Genomic DNA, 19,603 nt, shown 5'->3' with positions numbered 1-19,603 from the left:
TATTAGCATAGTATAATCACCACAATGTGCATTGCAAAAGGTTTAAAAATAAACACTATTTTAACCCTTCTGGGACCTAGGGTCATTGACGCCTGGATCTTGGGGCCAAGCTTTGCCCTTTTTACACGAATGACTTTACATGTCAATAGCTTTTTAAAAAAAAAGTGACTGCACCAGGTTTTTGATATCTCCTCTGAGAACAGCATAATGTAGGGGAGGAGACTGATTCTAGCAATGTGTCACTTATTCGGCTGCTTGCTGTAGCTTTGATAGACACACATCAGTAGGAGAATATTACTGAGAGGATAGCAGCAATGTAGTCAGACATTCTGAGCTCCATCTATTCCGGCCCCCAAGCATTTATTGACAACTTTTTGCCTATGCACAGTGTAGACAGAAAGCAATCAATGAATTTTTGCAGGTGTGGTTATACAAAGGTCAGCATTCAGAGGACTAGGAGATCTACAGCAGATAAAACTACAGCAAGAAGCCCATTAACGTTCTATTTATTCTGCAAGACTATAGTGAATAAGTGCTACTATGAATACAGTCTAAACAGGCTGGCGATGACAGAGCAAAATGATCGTTCGTCAGGTGAAATGATCTTTTGTGCTGCACAAAACAACGTATGCATAGCCTGCCAATCTATTACAGATCGTTCAGGGTGGCCTGCCTACACAGACAGGTAAATTGCAAATAGGGGACCTATTACTGGAATTAGGGTCTCTGCCCCTACATTATAATATCCTCAGATAGGGCAGCAAGTACCTGATGACAGATTTCCATCACAAAACTTCTCCATGAGGTTTGGGGTTTTTTTTCCCGAACTTAATAAAATTAAAAAAAAAATATTTGTTGAATAAATAAGAGGAAAATAGTCTAAAATGTGAAAAAAAGTATTTTTTCTAAAAGACAATTTGTATCATACCTACTATTACAAATACTTACAATAAAATGTGCTTCTGATTGCAGGGTCTGCACTCTACTAGAAATAGATTTCACTATAAAATGTAGATATTATCTAATAAATTATTCAGGCCCATTTTGCATAACACTTTATGGCCCTCTAGCATCTCTGGAACTGAACAGTGTAGTGAAATATCAGAAGACTGACAGTGAAGAAAGCAGACATTCAATGCTGCACTGGGGAAACAAGCTTGTTTTATCATTGTATTTGAATGTGGAGCAACAAATTACATACAAAGTAGATATTTTTAACGCACTGGTGTTTCACCTGTTCTTTTTTGTACATGCTTTATATTATTTGTTACATCCGTATAAAACTACAAAAATACACTTGTAAAGGAAAAAGATCTTAGGCATTTTATAAAAGGAGATATTAGAACATTAAAGGGGTTTCTCACCAAATGCAATAATCCCTAGCAGAAATGAGAAATAATCTCTGAGGGTTGAACCACTAGGGCCCCATCAATCACTACAGCATAGAAGTCATAGTAATGAGTAACCACCGCACTATTCAGTTTAATTGGACTGACCGCGGCTCTCGCCATCAGTTGCATAGGGATACATTTGGATTGCTGCTCTTTGAGCCTCCATACATCCTCAGATTCCAGGAGCACTGGACTTTTGTTGAGGAACAAGAGCTGTGCATATGGGTTTTTGTACAGGTGACGTTTATTTATTTATTTTTTACTTATTGTGTAGAGTATTCAGTATATAGTCATTTACCTCTTCCATTTGAAGTCTCTGACCTGCACAATCTTTTTTTCCCCTCTTGTAGGTGCCTTTGTAGTAATTGTCCAAATACAGTAATTGCCATTTCTATAATAGAGTCCTTGTAACCTCCCAGTAGTCCATAACTATGGAGGACGCTCAAAAGATACTGTATGGCCTCTACTGATGATCAAGACATTTTTACAATTTCATTTCATATCTAGTCTTGGAAATATAAGAAGGTTAGAAAAATAGTACCATTAACCCCTTCATGACCAGGCGATTTTCCGGTTCTTTTGCTCCCCTTCTTCCAAGGGCCATAACTTTTTTATATTTCCGTCGATTTTGACATATGAGGGCTTGTTTTTTCCAGGATGAGTTGTACTTTTAAATGAAACCATGATACTGGAAAAAAGCAAACAAAATTCCAAGTGCGAAAAAAAATTGCAAAAAAAAAAAAAAAAGTGTTTTGGGGGTATTTTATTCACTGCGCTCACTATATGGTAAAATTGATCTGTTCTTACGATGCCTCAGGTTGGTATGAATTTGTAGATACTACATATGTATAGGTTTTCTTTTATCTTAGAGGTGAAAAAAAATTCTGAAGTTTGCCAAAAAAGTAGCGCACTTTTTGCGCCATTTTCCGCTACCCGTAGCGTTCTCATTTTTGGGATAAGGGGCTTAGTGACTGCTTATTTTTTGCGTATTGAGCTGACTTTTTTTTTTTTTAATGGTACAATTTTTCCTCAGATGCGCCATTTTGATCGCCTGTTATTGCATTTTGCGCAAGATTTCTAATGACAAAAAAAAACCCATAACTTTGGTGTTTGGATTTTTTTTACGCTACGCCGTTTCCCGATCAGATTGATTTTATATTTTGATAGGTCGGGCATTTCTCAACTCTGCGATACCATATATGTGTATATTTTTTATTGTTTAATTTTCAATGGGGCACATGGGGGATGATTTGAACATTAAGGTTTTGTTTTAAAAACTCTATTTTACCAGTCCCCCTAGGGGGCTATCAGCAGTCTGATCACTTGTGCATTTCTGTTGATCAAAGCTGCACAGCTTTGATCAGCAAAAATGTAGCGTTCCTGTGAGAGCCGCTGCTCTGTCGGCTGTAACAGGAACTACGTCATGATAGTGACAGGAGTCATCACATGACCCGTCGCTACCATGGCAACCAACGGCTCCCCGTGATTATGTCACAGGGTCTCTGATGGCAGCGGGGAAAGGCGCGTTCCCAGCCGATGCCATTTAAATCGCGCTGTCACAAGGGGTTTAACAGGCACAGGTGGATCCCGGATCCACCCGCACATGTCTGCTGTTCGAATCAGCAGACATATGCAGGAATCACCGAAGCAGACGGCGGTTACCCCGACATGATTTAGGATGCACTGGTATGTCCTAGGTCGTGAAGGGGTTAAAGTCTGCATTTAATGCGACCTTAGCCTGCCAAATTGTGATGTGTGTAATGCGCAGTGTCACGATTCAATATAATATAAAAAACAAGGAAGCCGTGTAGACACCATCACGTTTATCAACACTGGCCGGTAACTAGCCAGGTCTTTCACCGGGAAGGAAAAACCACGGGAAGGGCAGTCTCCACCTGGCTAGTTTCCTGCCAGCGTTGAGAAACATGTGATGGTGTCTCCGCGGCTTCCTTGTTTTGCATATTTCCCAGGGGGCATTGCTCTAGAATCACTGCGTTGAGAAAACACGTGATGGTGCTCCGCGGTGCTGGATGTTGATCTCCCTAAGGTCAACCATCCTTGTCTATATCAATCAATAAGGTACAAAAAGAGCTCGTATTTCCACCAATTTCCATTGCAGCAGGATTTTTGCAAAAAAATGCCCTTGTTTTGCATGCAAGGTAACTCACAAATATACATATTCAATCCACACTAATAGAAAAATTCACTTTATATAGCAATTTTAAAATACATCCAAACGCTCCAGTGCATAAAACATTCTTCAAAAGGTTAATTCCATAACCTTACAAATAGGAAGTCCGTAGGCAGCGTTCTTCAACTCCAGTCTTCATGGCCCACCAACACTGCACGTTTTCAAAAATTCCTTGGTATTGCACAGGTGATAATTTAATCACCTGCCCAAATTATGATTATTACAACATTGCAATGCTATGGAAATCCTGAAACATGCACTGTTGGTGGGCCTTGAGGACTGGAGTTGGAGAACACTGCCGTAGAGTGATAAGGGGTGGCTACCACTATCTATTCAAACAGTTAAAAGCTCATCTACTTTGATCAAGCTTCACTGTTAGGTGCTATTTACATACAGTTAATGTCAATGAGTAATAATTAGCTGTACATTAGCAGTCCCTGATTGCCTTCTATTACAGATGTTAAAGTCGGACAGAAAACCACTAGGATGTTAAATGTCAATGATGCAAATCAATTGTAGTAATCCACACTGTGCTCAGTCTTGAGACGAGATGGATTACAAACCCAGCGTCTTCACTGTCACACTTATTCAAGTTCTGTCCAGTGGAGTTACAGGGAACTGAAGATGGAGTTTCCTATTGGACCTGCAGGCAGTCTCACCAGCGTTTGCACATTGCTCTGGTTATGTCCTTAGGCAGAATTCTGATGTTTCATTAACCTGCAACGATCCTTGAGGAAGGAAGCCGTATCACTTTCAAAATGCACATCAGAGTTAGCTGAGCCTATCCATGCCAATTCCACTTAGTACCGGCAGGACGCAGCCTTGAAGCTAATCAGTTTGAATGCCTGCGCCGGTGCCTGCACAGTTTACCCACTCAGGTTGTCTAACTAGTGTGTGGGCCTGACAACCAGAAATCTACAGTCAAGTATCTACAGTGCATGTTAATGGAACATCAGAGATCTGCCTGAGGATGGAACCAGAGCAATGTGTAAACACTGGTGAGACCGCCTGTGAGAGTAACTGGTGAGCCCAACACCCATATGTGAATAGCTCCTAACAGTGAAGCTTGATCTAAGTGGATAGGTTTTTATTGTTCAAATAGCTAGCGGTAGCCATCGGCCGGGGATCTGCTTATCCCTCTACGGAGTTCCTATTGTAACCAGTTTTATGGAATTAACCTTTGAGCAATGTTTTATGCACTGGACCATTTGTAATGTATTTTAAGACTGCTATATAAATGAATTGTTCTACTAGACCAGATGGTCTACTTCTATTTATCAGTGCCATGATTCCCCATAGCATGAGTGGGCATCATGTAACCGAATGTATGCGATTTCTAGTCATTGTTTCCCTTTTTCAACTCTCTTAGTGGGTGTCCATATTCTTGGCCTAAAATTGTAAGAAGGTCTTTGGTTTTTTTCTTTGCAATAACAGGGGCTGCAGTTTTGTCTCCCTTACTTTTAATTCTAAAAAAAAAAAAAAAAAATTAAGCCAGTAAGGCAACTAAAAAAAAAATATTAAACGTGCCAAAATTATTTTCAACAACTGAGCGCCAGACACAGTATTAAATGCAGGAACAGTGTACTCCTGATTGAGGATGGCAATTGGGAAATAACATTTCTGGAACAGCGCTTTGTAAATACAGGTCTAGAGTTTCTGTACCAGTACTTGGCTCAGCCTCTACAATTAGATCCTGAGCAATTCTACACTTGGTTCAGAATACATTGGATTGTCCATTACTGTCAGAGTTGTTACAATCAAATCCACTATGAAGAGCAGGAGCGTGCATGCATACGCCTCTTCTGTACATCCATCTTTAATGCTTGTTAGGGTGGAAGGAGGGAGAAGAGGGGGATAGAGGTAAAACATTTTTGTTAATTATATATCTTTATACCCACACATTATTAGAGCTATAGATATATATCTATATCTATATAGATACACACATACACAGGAAGGACCCGTGGAAGCACTTTGCCTTAGTGCGAAACAGCCGTTGTCCGGCATGCCTACACTCCCCTCTCCCCTTACATGTTGTAACTTGTTTACAAAAAGTTATTAAAACTGCAGAATCCCACCGTGAAGTGCCACCCTCCTTTCTTCTCTGGATTCAGCTGATGATGATCTACTACAACGCTGGCTGAGCACCACCTGGGACTGCTGGAAGTCCATTACTGAGCACGATTGCGGTCAGAGTAAATGTTTGGAGCTGCAGTGGCCGGCTGTTTCTCCGCTTTTTTTTTTGTAACATTCATTCTCTCTCTCAAATTGCTGTAACAAAATAGTAAAAAGGTGGCTGAGAGATTTAGGAACCATTACAGGTTTCAATACAAACTTTTCTGTGATCATCATGATTCGCTGAACCCACTGGGGACATTCTAAAGTTGGCCCTGTATGTGGAAAACATGTGGCATTTGCTCCAGAAAACAAGCCCAAGGACACACTTCACCACTTTATTAGCAGCAGACCAAATTGGGATGGGAGGGTATGGATCTGCCCAAATACAGTAATGGATCGCTTTTCGCATATGTTTTTGGTGCAATCAGAACTGTCAATCACTCTAGGGAAGTAGGAATCACATTCTCTCCATGTATTCTCTAGCATCGTTCCTCTATACTATGCTTTTCTTAGATAAGGTAATATAGGACACCCAGGTTCCCAATCCTTTGTCTTCAAGACCTCATCCTTGCTGTTAGGGAATGGAAACATTCTTTACATTTAGACCCCGGACATACAAATCTGATTGTGTCCATTGTAAATGATCAGGATGTGTTTTCACTCTCTGCACATAGACATGTATTAAAGGGGTGTGATTCACTACTTATTTTTCCAAGCCACATTGATATAACATTGAGAAACAAAGCTTCTCTTAAAATACCTTGTGTTGGCAATAGTGCCTGTAAAGCGGTGTTAGGCTACATGCGCACGCTGCTTTTTTTGCGGCTTTTTTGCTGCTTTTTTGGCTGCAGTTTTGTCAGCAGAACTTTCTGACATCTGACTTCCCAGCAAAGTCTATGAGAAGTCAGATTTATCATGCGCACATTGCAGTTTATTTGTCAGCGTTTTTTTGTCAAAAGTTTGTGACAAAAAAATGCACCATGTTCATTCTTCCTGCATTTTTGTCAACATTTGTCACCCATTGAAATCAATGAGGGCATCAAAAACGCAGGAAAAATGCATGCTAATCAAAAGTGGTGCATTTTACCTGCCTTTTACCTGCGTTTTTGGTAACAAAAACGCAGGTGATTTGTCAGGAAGTGAGATAACAGGCAAGTGGTCCCGTCCCGTCCTCCACGTGTTCCCCGAAGTACCGCTGTCCCCAGGGGAGATGATGTGGAGGACGGGGACTATCAGCAGCGGTGGCAGCGAGAGGGAAAAATCAATGTTTTCAGCTGCCAATGTCCATCCCCCTCTCGCTGCCGCCGCTGCTCATAGTCCCGTCCTCCACATCATCTCCCCTGTGCGTGCATGCTGGGGACAGCGGTACTTCGGGGAACACGTGTAGGACGGGACTATCAGCGGCGGCAGCAGCGAGAGGGAAAAATCAATGTTTTTAGCTGCCAATGTCCGTCCACCTCTCGCTGCCGCCGCTGATAGTCCCGTCCTCCACGTGTTCCCCGAAGTACCGCTGTCCCCAGCGTGCACGCACAGGGGAGATGATGGACCCCTCTCGCTGCCACCGCCGCCGCTGATAGTCCCGTCCTCCACGCTCCTGTCAGCTCCACGCAGTAGCGCGATCAGCTGAGCTGTCACTGAGGTTACTCGCGGCCACCGCTGGATTCAGCGGTGGCCGCGAGTAACCTCAGTGACAGCTCAGCTGATCGCGCGGCTGTCTTCAGTTGCTGCGTGGAGATGACCGGAGCGGCGGTGTCTTCTGCAGCTCTGGTCACCTCCATGCAGCAGAGCTGCAAGCGACGCTGGACCATCCTGGATTACGCCGGACATGGAGGGCTTTGTCGGGGTTAATAAATTGGTAATGAGGGAATTTGTTAGTGTTTTTTATTTCTAATAAAGGATTTTTCGGGTGTGTGTGTTTATTTACTGTAATTTACAGATTAATCATGGAAGGAATCTCGGGGAGACGCCTGACATGATTAATCTAGGACTTATTGGCTGCCAATAACTCCTTATTACCCCGATTTGCCAACGCACCAGGGCAAATCGGGAAGAGGCGGGTACTGTCCCAGAACAGCCGCATCTAATGGATGCGGCCATTCTGGGCGGCTGCTGACTGATATTGTTAGGCTGGGGGGCTCCCCATAACATGGAGCTCCCTATCCTGAGAATACCAGCCTTCAGCCGTATGGCTTTATCTGGATGGCATTAAAATTGGGGGGCACCGCATGCCAGTTTTTTTTAATTATTTATTTATTTCTATTTTTTTTCTTCAATTCAACAAGCTTTATGGGCTTGTTTGAACTGAAAAATACATGAAACAATTGTTGACAAAACTGCAGCCAAAAACGCACCAAAAAAGCAGCAAAAACGCACCAAAAAAGCACCTACATTTTTTGTGACATTTCCAGGCTCTCTCTGACAAGGTGCAGTTTTGGCTGCAGTTTTTGCTGCAGTTTTGGCTGCAGTTTGTGAACACGAAAAAGAAGCAGCGTGCGCATGTAGCCTTACTGTGGTCCGCTCATCCCCATCGCATGACCCCACCCCAGGCTTCCTGACCTCTGATGCCTGGTGAAATCACATCAGCTTCCTGTTGACCTGACATCACAGTGGCCAGCCCCAGTCTCCCTGAGTGACTGGGCTGTGGACGGCATTTCACCGCTCTTCACAGCCCAGCATCATTCCTGCTTGCGGCGCTCTGCAGTGACAAAGAGCAGGAAGACGCTGGGCTCTGACGAGCAGTGAAATGCCGCAAACAGCCCAGTCACTCATGTAGACTGGGGACGGCAGTGGTGATATCAGGTCAACTTCCCGTTGACCTGACATCACTGGACATCAGAGGTCACAAAGCCCGGGGGTCACAACTAGGGGATGAGCGGACCACAATAGTGCTGTGCACAGGTACTATTGGCAACACAAGATATTACAGAGAAGCCTTTCTGAACGTTATATCGATGTGGCTTGGAAAAATAAGTAGTGAATCACCTCTTTAATATACCAATAGGTTTGCATTTTTTTTTTGTTTTAAGGCTATGTGCGCACGTTGCGTAATTACATGCAGTTACGCTGCGCTTTGTAGCGCAGCGTAACTGCATGCGTCCCCTGCATAATATATGAAGATTATGCAGGAGACGTGCGCACGTGGTGTCTTAGAGCGCAGCGCTTTGGCTGCTGCCCGAAGCGCGCGTTCTAAGAAGTGACATGTGACTTCTTTCCTGCGCTCTGCCTGAAGCCCCTGCTCTGTCTATGGGAGGGGCTGCAGTCAGAGCGCATGGAATCTGCTTTTTTTTTCACTACGGACATTTTCTGCAGCGATTTGAAGCGCACAAATTTTCTGCAGTGACTGTACGCAACGTGCGCACATAGCCTTAAACTTATGTTGTGAACCAAAGCTAAACTTTTTTAAATGATTTCTCTCAAAATCCCTGTCAGCTAAATTTCTAAATGTTAGTCCTTTTATAGAAAGATAAGCACTGTGCATGGCTGCCATTAAAAGGCAATCACAGAACAGACCAGAAGTTCATACTAGGCAAGCCATCTGGCAGTGAGCTCTGCATATGCTCTGCTGTCATATTCCTTCCGCACCGTCATGTTCAGATCACCTGTGAATCAAGCTTAATATGTATTCTACACCACAATTTATTCTGCTCAGTGCTGTGCCAATCTGATATTAACTAGGCAAGATGGAGGAGGGCATAAGGGGCACATAAGGGAAAGCATCCCAAACTCTGGAGGATGAAATAAAATATAGACGATTTCTTCATCTCCATGGGCTAAAAGACACCAGTGCCCCTTAGGCTGCTTTCACACATCCGTTTTTTTGCTGAGCGGCACAATACGGTGCTTTGCAGAAAAACGTAACCGCTTTTTTTGCCGCCGGTTGCGTTTTTTCCCGCATAGACTTGCATTAGCACCGTATTGTGCCGATGCGATTTACAATGCAAGCCTATGGACGCCGGATGCAGTGTCCTGTGGCAAAAATCGCATCCGGTCGCCGGATACGGTTTTTTGAACTGCGCATGCTCAGTATCAAGCTGCATCCGTCAACAAACGGGCGGGCTGCATGGGATAAACGTATGCAACGGATCCGTTTTTTTCGCCGCATCAGTTGCATAGGTTTTTGAGCCGGATTGTGCCACTCAGAAAAAAACGGATATGTGAAAGAAGCCTTACTGGAGTGTATCCTATGCAATATGCGCACTGGTGATGAGCACTAACCCAGACTGTCATCTTATCAATGTTTCCAATGCCTCCAGACAAGGGCAGACACTAGTACAGCAAGTTATGGCATCAACATTTTTTTAGTTTAGCTGTGTTCATCATAGGACGCAAATACGATTATCCACTCTTACTGCTCAGACAACGTATTATTTATTTTACTTATATGGTGTCATCAATTCCACCGCTCTTTACAGACGTGATCATCACTGTCCCCATTGGGGCTCACAATATGTCTTTACAGTGTGGGAGAAAATCAGAATACCCAAGGGAAAGCCACAGAAATGGCGAGAACATTCAAACTCCTTGCAGATGTTATCCTTAATGGGAACCAAGCCAAGAGCCCTCTCCATGTTCCAGCACAGAACAACTTGCATAGTCTCCCACTATACCCCTTCTCATAGACATGGACCCACTCATACCACAGCTTACTCCTGGAACATGTACAAGAATCATGTTGATTATTCCACTCCCATTTTCTAGCAGACACATGCTGAACGGTTTCACTTCTGAAAGCCTTGAAATCGCCAATCACCCTGCAGACCATCAGGTTTGCTTGATTTTCTAGCTTGTTTGATGCACTATGTAACAAACAACCTTAGGCTAATTGCACACATCCATCTTTCTCAGTCATGGACTAGTCACAGGTATTGTGACCTAAACTTGGCAGTCTCACATATGGCTGCAGGGTTCAGGTCAGGAAACCCATGGCCAGTTCTTGCCTCATCGACTGTGAAACAACCAGCTACATTAATAGCATACTGCTACAGAAGGAGAAATGACCCTCTCCGAGTTGGTTGCCGTTATGACAGGCAGTGAGCAGCATGCCACTGTCATACTACTCCGACAGCAGCTCATCTACCCTGAAAAACAAAAGATTAGGTTAGATGTTGAAATCCAACATCCTAATCCTTTTTTCCCCAAAGCAAGCCCCATACAGATTAGATAGTCAACTAGTTCTGGTTAGTTTGGCAGATCTTTTTCTAGTATTGCAAAAACATGGCTTTCTTCAAGAAACAGCTCTACCCCTGTTGAAGGGTTGTGTCTGGTATTGCAGGTCAGGTTCACTGAGCTGCGTGGGGGTTGAGCTGCAATACTACATAAACGTGTAGACAACTTTGGCACTGTATATAGTCAAAAGCAGCCATGTTCTACTAATTCTTTTAGGCTGTGCCCACGTTGCGTTCTGTCCCTGCAGAAATTTCTGCAGTGATTTGAACAGCACATGTGCGCTTCAAATCGCTGCAGAAACATTGCGTAATGAAAAGCAGATTTCATGCGCTCTGGATGCAGCCTCTCCCATAGAGCGGGACCTGCATCCAAAGCGCACGAAAGTAGTGACATGTTGCTTTTTAGGCTACATGCGCACGCCGCTTCTTTTTCGTGTTCGCAAACTGCAGCCAAAACTGCACCTTGTCAGAGAGCCTGGAAATGTCACAAAAAATGTAGGTGCTTTTTTGGTGCGTTTTTGGCTGCAGTTTTGTCAACAATTGTTTCATGTATTTTTTAGTTCAAACAAGCCCATAAAGCTTGTTGAATTGAAAAAAAAAAAAAAATTAGAAATAAATAATTAAAAAAAACTGGCGTGCGGTCCCCCTGAATTTTAATGCCAGCCAGATAAAGCCATACAGCTGAAGGCTGGTATTCTCAGGATGGGGAGCTCCACATTATGGGGAGCCCCCCAGCCTAACAATATCAGTCAGCAGCCGCCCAGAATGGCCGCATCCATTAGATGCGGCTGTTCTGGGACAGTACCCGGCTCTTCCCGATTTGCCCTGGTGCGCTGGCAAATCGGGGTAATAAGGAGTTATTGGCAGCCCATAGCTGCCAATAAGTCCTAGATTAATCATGTCAGGCGTCTCCCAGAGATACCTTCCATGATTAATCTGTAAGTTACAGTCAATAAACACCCACCTGAAAAATCCTTTATTAGAAATAAAAAACACTAACAAATTCCCTCGTTCTCCCATTTAATAAGCCCCAAAAAGCCCTCCATGTCCGGCGTAATCCAGGATGGTCCAGCGTCGCTTCCAGCTCTGCTGCATGGAGGTGACCGAAGAAGCAGCAGACACCGCCGCTCCGGTCAGCTCCACGCAGCAACTGAAGACAGCCGCGCGATCAGCTGAGCTGTCACTGAGGTTACCCGCGGCCACCGCTGAATCCAGTGACAGCGGGTAACCTCAGTGACAGCTCAGCTGATCGCGCTACTGCGTGGAGCTGACAGGAGCGTGGAGCTGACAGGAGCGTGGAGCACGGGACTATCAGCGGCGGCGGTGGCAGCGAGAGGGGTCCATCATCTCCCCTGTGCGTGCACGCTGGGGACAGCGGTACTTCGGGGAACACGTGGAGGACGGGACTATCAGCGGCGGCAGCGAGAGGGGGATGGACATTGGCAGCTGAAAACATTGATTTTTCCCTCGCTGCTGCCGCCGCCACTGATAGTCCCGTCCTTCACGTGTTCCCTGAAGTACCGCTGTCCCCAGCGTGCATGCACAGGGGAGATGATGTGGAGGACGGGACTATCAGCGGCGGCGGCAGCAGCAGCAGCGAGAGGGGGATGGACATTGGCAGCTGAAAACATTGATTTTTTCACCTCTCGCTGCCGCCGCCGCTGATAGTCCCGTCCCGCACATCATCTCCCCTGGGGACAGCGGTACTTCGGGGAACACGTGGAGGACGGGACGGGACCACTTGCCTGTTATCTCACTTCCTGACAAATCACCTGCGTTTTTGGAACCAAAACCGCAGGTAAAATGCACCACTTTTGATTAGCATGCATTTTTCCTGCGTTTTTGATGCCCTCATTGATTTCAATGGGTGACAAATGTTGACAAAAACGCAGGAAGAATGAACATGCTGCATTTTGTCACAAACTTTTGACAAAAAAACGCTGACAAATAAACTGCAATGTGCGCATGATAAATCTGACTTCTCATAGACTTTGCTGGGAAGTCAAATGTCAGAAAGTTCTGCTGACAAAACTGCAGCCAAAAAAGCAGCAAAAAAAGCAGCGTGCGCATGTAGCCTTAGAACGCAGCGATTTGGCAGCATGCAAATCGCTGCATTTTAAAATGCAACGTGCGCATGGATAATGCACAATCTTCATAGATTGTGCTGGGGATACAGGACGCATGCAGTTACGCTGCGGTGCAGAACGCAGAATAACTGCATGCAATACGCACACATGGGCACAGAGCCTAAAGCTCAGATTTTTACCTTTTATGGCTCATTGAGACGTCTGATTTTTGCCTACAGGTAGTATTGATGGCTTTCAAGGAAAGCACTTGTACCTGTGAAAGTCAATGGGGCCATTCATATGTACTTGAGTTTTCATAGATGATACAATTGTTGGATCAAAATCAGCAATGCAAGTCTGAGTCTAGCAAAAAAAATTGGATGAAATATTGAGAACAAAAGTAGTAATTAGGCATCACACCTGTCACAGATACAGCCCATCCACAATCTCCATGTTCATAAGCCAGGTACCCCTACTCAAATTACATAAAGTACTCCGAGGGCCATTAGCACACACTGTGCTGCCTATTAAAGGGGTTCTCTGAACAGATACCTAGATAATACCCGTGGGGGGGGGGGTCAGATGCCCCCAGATCAGCTATTATCGCTCTGAGATTTTGCACACATGGTGATTTAACAGCTCCATGTTTTTTCAGTTATCAATGTTTCTAAGACATTTTTTCCAAGACACAGGTTTTTTAGGTATAATAGAGGTAGTTTTTTTTGTTTGTTTTTTTAAACCTACACTATAGTTCTTTAATGTACATTTGCAAACTCGCACTAACACATTGTATTACGATTGCTTTCATATAGAATATGTTTAGTCTTGAACTACCGGTTGTCTATAGCAACAGTGTTGGCGTGGGAAGAGTTTTGTTATTTTTCCTTATTTCTATTTTGTTATATTATGTTAAAAAAAATATAAATCTCCCAGAAAGTTATGGGCCCTGAGAGGGATATTAACTATCATTTTTATTTTGTAGACTTCCCCTGTAACTGGGGACTCATAGCTAACCCAGATAAAGATGTAAACAGCCCCCTCTAACGACAGGGCACAGGGTCTACGAAGACCTAGCAACAGCATCATCGTCATGTCCAATACAGATGGCCGTGCGGCCTCTATTCACCACCTAGCACTATATACATGGGAAAAAGAACCTGTAACCACTTCTGTCTTCTCAGGATCCCCAGCTGTCCACATAAACCCACACCATACATTTACAATGGCACTGGAGTAAAGACCAGAATCAAGAAACGTATACATATAGTGCTTAGTTTGGTATTGGTTGAAGTCTTGATTATTTTCTTGAGAATGCATTATTCTTAAAAGCGCAAAGATATTTAGACTTTTTAAGAACAATGGGTTTTTTTTACCATTTGGTTCATATTCGGTCACATGGATGTAATGTAGGACGACATCCCCCACTCAGTACATCCCAAAATGAGCAAGTGAGAAGAGGCGGTTGTCAGAGTGTCTACTGCAAGGGTATCATTCAGAGAAATATTATCGGTCATGGGGAAATCTGACTTGTCACAAGTGGAATGGCTGTTCACCAGTGAAAATCGCGATCCACCACCCACATATACAGAGCTTTATGGCATCGGTGATCATCCATCTGTGATAAGACAACCTCTTTATGGCTACATACACGTCTGTTTCATGTGGATTCCACCTAAAAAAGTGCTATGGAACTGTTAACTAGAATGAGCAATGTTAAAATGATTTGGGCATATGTTCAGTCTTTTTTAACTCATTTCAACCGTTTCAGGCCTCCAAAGCCGTAACGCGGTTTAAAAAAAAAAAAAAAAATAGTGACTGGTCCAAGTTTTTGCTGGCTTTTGCTTGGATGCAGATTACTATTAATACATACAATTTATTTTCAAAATACCGGCGGTGAAGCTGCTGCAAAAGAGGTCACATAGAATGTCAAAAAAAGACGCTTCAGGAAAAAATAAAGTTTCCTGAAGAGTATTTTTCAAGAAAAATTCAGCAGGTACACCGGCATCTAAAATACATTGTGTGCACATACCCTTGAATGAAAGTCCCTTCTAAATTCCAACTTTTACATTGCTGTCATTTATTGTCAGTTTTTAAGGTGTTTTCCTGTACTTGTATATTGTTGATCAATCCTTATGGGTTATCAATATAAATGGACTGGGGTCCGACACAAGGCATCCCAACCAATCAGCTACGGAGGTAGGGGGCTGTAAATTATGTATGGAGAGGCACACTGCAGCTCTGTACATAGCTTACTGGCTGTTGGCTGCTGCAGACCAGCTCTTATGCTTTTCAACAGTAGTTTATCTGCAGTACAAAGCAGCCACTGAACAGTGTGAAGGGCTGGGGGGGTGCCGCACCATACACTGCAAACATCAGGCCTCTAAGGGTGGTAATAGCTGCGCAGGCATGATATCCATCATTCTCAACAATCTGATGATGACCTATTGTAAGAATTGGTCAACAATACAGAAGTAACCAACAACCGCTTTAACAGGACCATTTGTAGATCAGAAGAGCGTCCTCCATCCTTTCTGCAGTGAAAAATCCTGGCCATACCAATAAGACTATGATGGGCTGATCAATTGTGTGTTGAATTATTTGTACAAATTATCCCACTAGCAAGATGCCAGAATAAGCCAGATCAATTACAAAATAAAAAATGTAAAGTGCATGCACAAAGTGGTGAACAGTCAGCCAACTTGGACTTCTTGTTTTAGCAGATAACTGCAAAACAACAATTTCATCAAGAGCCATCGCCTTTTAGCAGAAAGCAAGTAGCCTAGCCCCACAAATGAGTGTTCATGTATAATCTAAAAACCTCCATTGCCCGAAGTGGTTAAATGGCTCCTTTCAGAGAACATTCATCCTGCGTGCATGGAGCGCTTAATTCCCATCTCTTTCACTGTAGAGTGGCATGACTCAACGCTATGAATAGAGTGGGAAAATAGATCTAACGTCGGTGACCAAAGGTTTACTTTTCTTTCAGGTAAAAATGGCAGACCATAATTTTCAGTTTCAGTTTCATTATGTTTTAGTCATAAAGCTGAACACAAGGAATATCAGGACAGACCATGTATGATCGGTGGGCTTTGCACCCACCTGTTCCACGGCCGATTATAGCGATACTGCACCCTCTCTGCAGTCCCCAATGGTCACCTGGTACCACGCTCACATCAGAGATACAGAAGCGTATACCCAGTGCTGGCCGATGCATAAGGAAGGGTTGCAGGGCTACAGATCCATGGTTTTGCAGGTCAGTGGCTGTATTTATAAAGTCATTATTGAAAAAAAATCACAGAAAATCTCAAGTGATCTTCACTTTCGAACATTCTATATTTATCCAGGAAGAAAATAACACTTTTCTTTACAGTACAGGGCACTTATTCTTCACATCTCTAACATAAGTATTGCACCACTAATTTATACATAAATATTTTGTGTTTGGACTTCCAAGATGAGCTGTGCCCAGCTTTGTACGGGGTCATCACTTCCCACTGACACCAGAGAATAATAGGAGATGACAGCGGCTACATTCCCCGTGGTAACGCCAATGTGCCAGGTGCTCCGCAAATAAACAGCTCCCCAGGCTGGAAAACCTGATACCTGTACTATGGCGGCGCACGACGCGCAGGAGATGAACCACCTCACCTGCAATTACACTAATGCCTGCTCCACCCTAATGAAAGCAAAGGAGTCATCGTCACTTAACCATTAATGGCTCCACCTCATCTGCAGCACAGAAAGTTATGCATATGACTAGAAATAATAGCAGAATATTCAGAGGCTCATTATCTGGGAAGCAGACATTAATTATGATCACAAGTAAATGCAAAGCTGGTGGGATATTGACTGTGTACAAGTGCACTTAGGAGAAAATCAATGTCAGCACCATTAATTCTCAGGTATGGAGGGTATCTAGCAGGGCCAGGAGGCGACTTAACCCTTCATTCTCAGGTATGGAGAGTATCTAGCAGGGCCAGGAGGTGCCCATTAACCCTTCATTCTAAGGTAGGTGTTATCTAGAAGAGTCAGGTGACTTAACCCTTCATTCTCAGATATTGATAATATCGATAATGACCAGGAGATGCCCATTAACCCTTTATTCTCAGGTATAGATATCTAAGGGCCAGGAGCTTCCTGTTAACCCTTCATTTCTTCATTGTATTGGATATCTATCAGGGCCAGGAGGTGCCCATTAACCCTTCATTCTCCATTGTATTGTATATCTATCAGGGCCAGGAGCTCTCAGTTAACCCTTCACTCAGGAATGGGGGATATCCAGCAGGGCCATGAGCTGTCCATTAATTCTTCCTTTTCGGGTAAAGATGTTCTCTAGTGGTGCCAGGAGCTGCCCATTAACCCTTCATTCTCAGGTATGGGTGATCCAAACAAGAGCCATGGCACAAGCCATCCAATATTCCAAAGTGCTTTATTTACTTCATTCGGTGCAGGTAAAAATAACGGGGAAAGAGCCGGGTGCCTGGCCCCCAGTGGACGACGGCCGTTTGGCACCTCCTTGTGCTTCAACAGGTCCAATCAAGCACTTTGGAATATTGGATGGATTGTGCCGTGGCTCTCTCTTGTTGGATTGGATTTGGGCTTTCTCCTACTCTGACCACGTGCACCCGGCACTATTTCCTTTAAACGGATGGCCTGGAGCTAACCTACCTACTCCCGGTATAAAGGTATTGCACGGTTGTTGCAAAATCGCTTCTGCACATCATTCAGGTATGGGTGATATCTAGCAGGGCCAGAAGCTGCCCATTAATCCTTCACTCACATATTGGTGATATCCAGCAGGGGGCAGGCGCTGCCCGTTAACCCTTTAATCTCAGGTATGGGTGATATCTAGCAGGGCCTTGAGCTGCCCATTTACTCTTCATTTTCAGGTAAAGGTATTGTCTAGCGGGGCCAGAGGCGCCCATTAACCTTTCACTTTAAGGTATGGTTGATATCTACCAGGGCAGGTGCTATTCGTTAACCCTTCATTCTCAGGTATAGGTGATATCTAGCAGGGCCAGGAGCTGCACATTAACCCTTCATTCTCCATTGTATTAGATATCTAGCAGGGCCAGGCACTACCTGTTAACCCTTCACACTGATACGGTTGATATCTAGCAGGGCCAGGCGCTGCCCATTAACCCTTCACCCTCAGGTATAGGCGATATCCAGCAGTGTCGGGCGCTGCCCATTAACCCTTCCCCCTCAGCTATGGTTGATCTCTAGCAGGGCCAGGTGCTGCCCATTAACCCTTCATTCTCCATTGTATTCGATATCTAGCAGGGCCAGGTGCTACCTGTTAACCCTTCCCCCTCAGGTATAGGTGATATCTAGCAGTGCCAGGCGCTGCCCATTAACCCTTCCCTTCAGGTATGGTTGATATCCAGCAGGGCCAGGAGCTACCCATTAACCCTTCCCCCTCAGGTATGGTTGATATCCAGCAGGGCCAGGCGCTGCCCATTAACCCTTCATTCTCCATTGTATTCGATATCTAGCAGGGCCAGGTGCTACCTGTTAACCCTTCACCCTCAGGTATAAGTGATATCTAGCAGTGCCAGGCGCTGCCCATTAACCCTTCCCCTCAGGTATGGTTGATATCCAGCAGGGCCAGGTGCTACCTGTTAACCCTTCCCCCTCAGGTATAGGTGATATCTAGCAGTGCCAGGTGCTACCTGTTAACCCTTCCCCCTCAGGTACGGTTGATATCCAGCAGGGCCAGGCGCTGCTCATTAACCCTTCCCTGTGAGCGGTCAGGACAGCGGTGCAGCAGCAGTCCGGGCACTCACCACACAGTGCCATAGGCTCCGGAGCCCACAGGCAGCAGGTCCCGGTAGCGCTCCTTCACCTCCCACGCCGTCTTGTTCACCTCCTGGCTGTAGAAGCCTTTCTTGGGCTGCGGTGAGGACATGGCTGCGGTAGTCTGGGTGTCAGCGAGTTGTCGGCTCAGTGTCGGCTCCGGTCTCCTGAGAGAGCGCTCGTCATGCAGCATACATACACCATGAATGCTGGCCGCCCCCTCCTCAGTGCGCTCCTTTCCTCCCACTCTCAGCGCCTCCTTCTCCTCACTTTCTTCTCGGCTTCTCCTTCCTCTCCGCCCGCAGCCGCCCCGTGCTGTCCTGTGCACGGCGCCGAGCTTTGTTGTCCCCGGTCACATGACCCGTGCTCAGCCGCGCGCTCCCCTCCCCTTTGCTTTGCACCGAGGGGCCCGCATTAACCCTTTGCCGTCCTGTCCTAGGACCCTGGTGGGGAAACACGAGTGAACTAGTTTTACCAGCGTGCAGTAACTTTTGTTTTGTAATCTGTGTCAAAACTCGGCCTGCAGAGGGCGCTGTTTACAGTACAGTACTATGGTAACCATCCATATGGGCACAATACCCAGTTATCGCCACTGTAACCTACTGATGCCACCAGTCAGAACCAGTAATGGCCTGGTGTGTGAGCTGCTCAATAGCTCTCTGCTCCCTGAATAAACCTTCCCAGAGGAGCATAGCAGCTATAGTCTCCTCACTGGCAGGCAGATTGGTTTGTCAGTCTCCACAAGGAGAAAACTGTACCCTTACCTCACACACCATTATTCTGGGGCTACCTGGCGGCACGGGTCACACGGCCACAGACCACTGTGGAGCTGCTACATCCCAGCCAATGGCATCATATTGTGATATCTGTATTACT

At 44.8% G+C, this 19,603-nt stretch overlaps 1 protein-coding gene across 1 annotated transcript in view; it reads right to left on the bottom strand.

Annotated features, from left to right (window-relative positions):
• The window catches only part of MAPK12 (mitogen-activated protein kinase 12), a 159,945-nt gene extending 140,772 nt beyond the window's left edge, over nt 1–19,173 (bottom strand). Inside the window, exon 1 of the mRNA XM_075345089.1 lies at nt 18,718–19,173. Within this exon, the coding sequence (XP_075201204.1) occupies nt 18,718–18,920 (203 nt within the window). The 5' untranslated portion in view covers nt 18,921–19,173. The remainder of the gene's footprint in view (nt 1–18,717) is intronic.
• Nucleotides 19,174–19,603: the final 430 nt, after the last annotated feature.

The sequence above is a fragment of the Anomaloglossus baeobatrachus genome, chromosome 4 (genome assembly GCF_048569485.1).
Source record: "Anomaloglossus baeobatrachus isolate aAnoBae1 chromosome 4, aAnoBae1.hap1, whole genome shotgun sequence".
NCBI lineage: Eukaryota > Metazoa > Chordata > Amphibia > Anura > Aromobatidae > Anomaloglossus > Anomaloglossus baeobatrachus.
Note: the sequence above shows the minus strand (reverse complement) of the source record. Positions and strands in the feature narration are given on the sequence as shown.